At 40.9% G+C, this 7,136-nt stretch overlaps 1 protein-coding gene across 1 annotated transcript; it reads right to left on the bottom strand.

Annotated features, from left to right (window-relative positions):
- Positions 1 to 187: 187 nt before the first annotated feature.
- On the bottom strand, positions 188 to 6,768 carry fam110a (family with sequence similarity 110 member A). The gene is made up of 2 exons (XM_036579083.1): positions 6,575 to 6,768; positions 188 to 2,343 (listed from the first exon to the last, which is right to left on the bottom strand). Exon 2 carries the CDS (start codon positions 2,272 to 2,274, stop codon positions 979 to 981), a length of 1,296 nt encoding a protein of 431 aa, XP_036434976.1. The 5' UTR covers positions 2,275 to 2,343; positions 6,575 to 6,768; the 3' UTR covers positions 188 to 978.
- Between the last annotated feature and the right edge of the window lie 368 nt (positions 6,769 to 7,136).

Raw genomic sequence — 7,136 nt, 5'->3', positions numbered from 1 at the left:
GTTATATTCTGCTGCAAGCTATTTTCATACCAGTTACTGTTATGAACACCACCCTCAGAAAAACAATCCAACTTTCAGTCTCTTTCCATTACTTCTATTACTTCCATTATTTCAATGTTTTCAATACTTCTAACTGACCTAATCCAAGACGGAATGTAATAACTGAACAAAATGAGTGGAACTACAATTAAAACTGGCTTCAATTTATTAACATTTCTGTTTTATCATGTCAATCTATCATCATCTGAAGTCAACACTGTTTATAAATGCAATGTAATGGACACTGACATAGTCCCTTGCCCTCAGTTCACAAAGTGGAGGCCGTATATAACAAAACAAAACTGTTCCAAAGAATGCTGAGTTAGGCCATTCACAAACCCCTTAGCTATAGAAAACATGAACACTTTGGTGCAAAAACATATACATATATATTATGAATATTAACACAAAAGTTGGAGTGGTCATTTCTCATGCTGAAGAACAGGACACAAAAACAGACATCATCCTTCCTGAAAATCCATAAAAAGTACACTTGCGGCCCATTTTAGTAGAATCCCCTACCTACACGGCCCACCTGGTGTAGAGTCAAAAATCCAGAAAAAATCCATTACCAGAAACTTCTGAATTTGAAGACCTAAGCTCTAGCCCTTTGTTAGTCACCAGTTTTTTTTTTTCAGCCAAAGCACTAGGTAAGGTTTTCTGGAAGTAGATGGAGAGGGTAGTACACAAAATCAATCCAGCAATTACCATTCCAGCAGCAGCAACAGCAGACATGACGTTGCCAAACCCTGATCATTTCTTTTAAACCCTTTAAAGCCCTTAAAGATCAGCAAAGATCATTGTTGCTACAGGCGATAGGGTTCTTTATAGTAAGTCTTCTGTTGGAAAGAAATTTGTCAGTGCTTTAAAGAAGTATAGTGGCAGTGGACAGCAAGGAGCAAGTATTAATCCATGCAGCTTGCCTCTGTTCTCTGCAGGCTACACGTTGGCAACCTTGGTGCTATCCTTGGCTTGGCGCATTCCATACAGCCACTTAATGACCCGTGCGTTCCTCTCGATGACTGAAATGCCATAGCTGGGTTTCTCATCTTTAGCTGCTTCCTCTTCCTCATCTTCCTCCTGTCCTTCAGCCGAGCGCTCTGAAGCAGGGGCACTTGCGCTCCTGAGCCTTGAAACGGATGCAATGTCGGAGCCAGGCTCCAGCTCCTCAAAGTCCGAAGGGTCAAGGCCACAGTAGTTGAAGAAGCGTTCGACCTCTGCGCCAGCACGGGAGAAGCGATCACTGACGTCTGACTTGGAGCGGGTGAGTGAGGAACGCTTCCTGGAGCTTACCGAGGACTTGCGGGTGATGGCTGGAGAACTTTGTGGTGGGACACTGCTGGTGGACGCAGAAGATCTGACGGCTGGAGAAGCCAGTGGTGGGACATCAGGGATTGTATCTTTTGGGGATCTAACTGGAGAAGGCAAAGCAGGAGTTGGGCTCTTTAGGGGTTCTGCAGAAAGGGGCAAAGTTTGGACTGGACTTGTAGATGATTTAAGTGGAATCAGGTTGGGGATAACTACATCTCGTCTGCTTATGATTCCAATGGGTTTTAGTGGCTGTGGTTGAGGCTGGGTGTACGGCCTGAGCAGTTGCAGAAGCTGCGAGTGGACACGCTGCTCGGGCAGTTGCAAGGGTGGACGGTTCTGCTGCTGCGGTCTGCATGGCTTCCTCATCTGTGGCACCTGTGGCCTAACATCCACCCTCCGGACTGTAACCGTGCAAGACGCGCTGGCTCCCAGCCCATCTGCTAACAACTTCATTGGAGGTGTTGTAGACGAAATGGACTTGATGGAAGACTCTTCATCCAATGGTGAAGTCAGGGACAGAGGCTGGGATGGGTTGAAGCCTTCAGACTTGTCCGTTTTCTCAGGACCGCCTGACTGTGGAGGAGCGGAAAGTACCATGGTATCACTAACTCCATTAATCAAGTTGCTCAAGTGCTCTAAGTCCAGTGGTGGAGCCTCACAACTTGCAGTGGACCTGGTGGGAGCCTTGCGAGTTGGTTGCATGGCCCCTGGCCGAAGTTGCCTGCTGTTGTTCGGGGTCATCAAAGGTTTGCGGACGACTGGCATCTGCTTGTTCGGTGCCACCTGCTGGCTCTTGACGTACTTGGCCTTGTCGGCCGCCAGGCGCTCTACTGCACTTGGCTTGCGGGGGCCTGGAGATGATTGTGTGGCATCAGGCATTTTGGCCAGTCTCCGTGAAGATGGATCCAGAGTGTCCACAGACATCCTTGGGAACAGGTGTTCTCAGTAATCAATTTCCCTATTGTTTATTCTCTTCTGTTCTGCCACACAGTCCTGTAAAGCAGGCAAAAAGAAGCTACAGTCAGTATTTAGTAATACAGTAATGCAGGTCTCTGGTCTCCCAGGATGTGCAGTAATGCAAGACGAGGTCTGCCGTAATAAGGAAGAGAAAAGAGATATTTTAACCTTGCCCAAAGTCAAGACTACTATTCATGACTAGGGATCCATAATAATATTGGTATTGTCAAAGAGAATTGTTTAAACAAAAAAAGAAACAAAAACAAATATATGTCCTCAAATGATTATTCTGTAGCAACTGTTGTGTGATTGGACAAGCTTTAAAGGAAAAAAAAATAAAAAGAAATCTCCTTCAACCAAAAGAAAAACTGCTTCACCAAAATGTATGGTGTATTAGTGCATTTGTTTTGTATGTGTGTGAAAGGTCACAGTACTAGAGTAGTCAGGGGAGTTTTTTTTCTCCTAAGAATGGAAGGTTTGTCCTTAAAAGCGATTTAGAGTGGAAATTAAATGAATAAAAGTTTCAACAGTACTGTAAATGTGCTACTGTGTTCATTTAGCCCACATGGTACAAGTCTTGGGTTTAAACTAAGGCTTTTATATATACGTTTTTGCCACGCTCAGAGAAGGTGCTGTGGGCTTTACATACATGTGCCTTCATATCCTGGGGTTTAGAAAGCAATATACAGACTAAGGCTAAACTATATGTTGTTCGTTATTCTATATATTGATCTATGTATTGTTCATTTCTGTTTTTACAATTTGCCCCATAAAAAATATTTTAGATTTACTTCAGTTAATCTACTTCACTTAAATGTGGTTCTTTTAAAAGGGAGTGGACACCCAGAATAATACACCATTGTTAATCTACAAAAAAGGTTTACTTAAGAATCAACATGGCTTTATTTAGAAAAAAATAAATATGCACGTAAATACACTATACCATGATATATAGTCAGTCATCTTAATTAAACAGTGATATACATTTTTGACCGTACCACCCACTACTAACCATGTAAATCACAAAATTTTATTTTTTATTTTATATTAAGATTTTTTTATTTATGTATTACATTATTAAGTTTTTAAGTATTGAATGTATGTTATCCTATGTATGAAAATTGGAACTCCACCCAGCAGCATAGTTTTTCAAGTGTAAACTCCACATTATGTAGCAACTCTAAACAAAGCATACTACAATTCCTAAAAAAAAAAAAAAAAAAACCTTGTCCCACCTCACAACAGTTCTACAAAAGAAGACATTTGAGAGAGGAGCACTGATTGGTCATTTGGCCAGTGAACAGGTCAACTGGCCCATCCTTCAGGTACTTATGACTCTTCACAGCATACAGAATTTATCATCATTTGTATGGTGTTAGGGAATACTGTCTTAACAAATGTAAACTTGGGATATAGATATAATCACTGGCCCAGTATTTACATTTCAGGGCATACCAATCTGCAACAGTGCAGACAATACCATCAACACAGTCTAGTACTAAATGTATGCACACTTGCAGGCACAGACACACTCGATTACATGCACACCCACAGAGGCAAACATGCAGACACACACTAGAGTCACTTAGCATTCTGCACAAAAACAAGGCCAGTCATGTCTATCCACTGGCTAACACCACAGCTTCTCCATACATCAGTACTGCTTCACAACTAAGCAGTAGGTAAAAACAGACACGCTGCACCTGAGGGACGCTGCACCATTGGCGTCACGGCTCTAACCAACCCGCAGGATCAATTTCCACAACTGTGTGAAGAGTCTTTCTTACATTACAGCTGAGGAATGCAATGTGGGCTTCAAAAGAAGAGAACATGACCCTGAAGTCACAAAGGGACAGAAACCTTCACAAGCAAAGTCAAACCTGTGTGTCCTGAGTCTGTTAATAAATGTTAACTTTGTTTCTGCACACTCTGAGGAGAACTGCACTGTTACACATTGTGTGCATGTTTGCCATTCCTCTATTCCTCCATTCCACACAAGCCTCAGCTCCACCTGAGGACAAAGGGCAAACCTCTCTCTGTACTGTACCGCACTCATCTTCCCTATTATTAGAGGGCTCTTTCTCTCTCATTGTGTCTCTCAATCATTCTTTCAGCAGCAACCTTCCCCCTCCTTCTTTTTCAAACACACATTCTCTAACTCCTGCAAAAACAGACAATACTGTACTTACGGTTTGTTGTAGTAATTTGTAGGGACACACAATGATGACCCATGTTTTGATTTGACTAATGATATGAGCTTATATTTGATACTTATTGTGCTCTGGAAGAGTATTATATTTAGGCAATGGTGGGCTAATGTGCTAAAATGTCTATTTTATTTATTTTACTGCATTTATATCCCAATGGAAGGAGCCCTAAATGTTGATTTTTTCTGTAATACTACAGCAGGTGGGTACTATCCCAGTTTGTACATTTGGTAAATGTTTAGGCCACCTTCCATTTATTTACTTTCCAGTCAAAACAGCCAGTAAGTATCATTTCAGTGTCAGTAAAAGGCAAAGATGTACACAGAAGCTTCAACAACTAAATATAATATCACATCAGTATTTAGTGTGTCCAACCTTTGCCTTTATTACAGCTTCCAGAGACTTACTTTCAGTTTTCCCAGGAAATGTGCAGGGATATTTTCCCACACATCCAAAGTTCAGTCTTCGACATTGGTTGCATGTTCTGCTTCTCACAATCCATATAATGGATACTATAATGTCTGCTCTGAAACTAATTAGCACAAAATAGAATTACTGAGAAAAAACCTTTAGTTTTTGTTTCTCAAAAAGAGTTTAGAAGCGAATCTCTTCTGCATTTGGCAATTTTAAGGGAAAGTTGGAGCCAAGCTCAGTCTAGTGTTGTGTTAATTCTATTGTACCCTTATCAAATACCTGTCATCATAGCACTCAACATAATACATATACCATATATAATAACAACTAAAACTGAAACCAAACAAAACCATTGCTTTTAAGAAACTACTAAGAGAACTGAAACTATTAATGCACCCTTAAAACTAACTGGAACTAAGCTGAAACAAAAAAAATAAATGAAAAAATAATGAAAATTTAAAAACTATAATAACCCTGGTTGAGGTCTGGACTTTGGAGTGGTCAGTCCATTGTTCTGAGAACTCCAACAGCTTCTTTGTTTGATTAGCTTTACTCTCTCAATAAGGGCTTTTTGACAGCTAGACATCCCTTCAGACTCATAGCACCAAGTTGTCTTCTCACAGTGGAAGGGTGGACAGAAACACCTGTGGATTTTTTTTTCAGATCTAAAGCAAAAGTGAAGCTTGTCTTTCTCCTCTTTCTCGAAGGCGAAAGCCTTAAGTACTGGTTATCTCTTGATGGATCTACCCCAAAAATGAACAACTTTTGACTGGGAATTATATAAATGAAAGGTGGTCTTTGAGTTTTGCACAGCACTGTATGTACAAAGAAAAATGTCAGGTACTTGCATTGGTCCATTATCAGTGCATCCCTGGAGATGACCATTTGAGACCTTCATCACAAGGAAAGCAAGATGTAACATGAACATTACCTAGTAGAAGTCAAAATAGCCAGACCGGACCTGGCACACCTCGCATAGCGCTGAGGTGTTAAACTTCAACATTATCAAGTTACCAAAATTATATCACAGGTCCCTTTACATTTGCTTAGACAAACCCAGACTGAAAACGTTCTCAAATGTAGTCAAGATAGATTTCACTGGAATGATGAGACATGCCTGAACATGATCAGACCGAGTATGAAAGTAAAATAAAAGGCAGAAGCATAGACAAACACATACGCACACACAGATACTACAACAAGATAAATATATAATGTGTACACTCTTAAAAAAGATGGTTCTTCAAGGGCTCTTCAGCAAAGCCAATGGTTCTATTTAGAACCATGAGTTCTATGTAGAACCATTTCAAGCTTAAATAAAAGTGAAAATGTTCTTCAGAGTGATGGAGAATCTGCTGTATATGGTTCCACTTCACCATGCAAACAACCATTTAAGCATGAAATGGTCATAGTCAGAACTCGTGGTTCTAAACAGAGCCATCCTCTTTATTAAAGAACCACTGAAGACCCATATTTTTAAGAATATACCGCATATAAATGTTGTATACAGCTCAGAGAAGTTATTCTGGTGAAGGTTCCTGTGACTAAGACACTATAAGGTTAAACACATTTTTAGCCATTTAAGCGAGAACTAGCAGGAACACAGACAGGCACGCGCTCCTACCTCAGCTCTACATCTCACTCACCTGTGTTTGTGTCTCTAAGACTGGCCTCTCTGCTTCACTCTTAAAGCTCCAGAAGCTCCAGAATTCCAAATGCGTCCTTATAGACCGAAGAGACACTCGCAATTTCATTAAAAGTCTAATGGTTTTGTGTGAGAGAGAACACGAGTGGACCGGACGCTCACATTGGCACGGAAAGCAAAACTAGCCCAACCTGTTTGACTTTCTACCTCTCAGCTCTTCCCGCCTCTCTGCTCATTCCGTCCAATCAGAAACCTCTTCACAATCATGACGCGTCCGTAATTACAGATCATGTGACCGGCCTACACATTTCACCTACAGTTCGGTGTGTGATGTCACCTCTCGACCTCTGGTCTGTGGAGAGGAAAACAGGGAAAATGTACTGTGCAAAAGTCAAAGACCAGCCTACGTTTATTTAATTTGCAGTTAAAGCGGCCCTTACTTACAAATGATTCATTTTTCAAGCGATATTATTGAGGAGCTTAGATACAAATAAGTGAAAAAACAGGAAAACATTTTACATTACAGAAATGGGAAATGCCCTTCCTAACACTGACGTGAGCAG

The sequence above is a fragment of the Colossoma macropomum genome, unplaced genomic scaffold (assembly GCF_904425465.1).
Source record: "Colossoma macropomum unplaced genomic scaffold, Colossoma_macropomum, whole genome shotgun sequence".
Classification (NCBI taxonomy): domain Eukaryota; kingdom Metazoa; phylum Chordata; class Actinopteri; order Characiformes; family Serrasalmidae; genus Colossoma; species Colossoma macropomum.
This window is presented reverse-complemented; position numbering and strand designations above follow the sequence as displayed.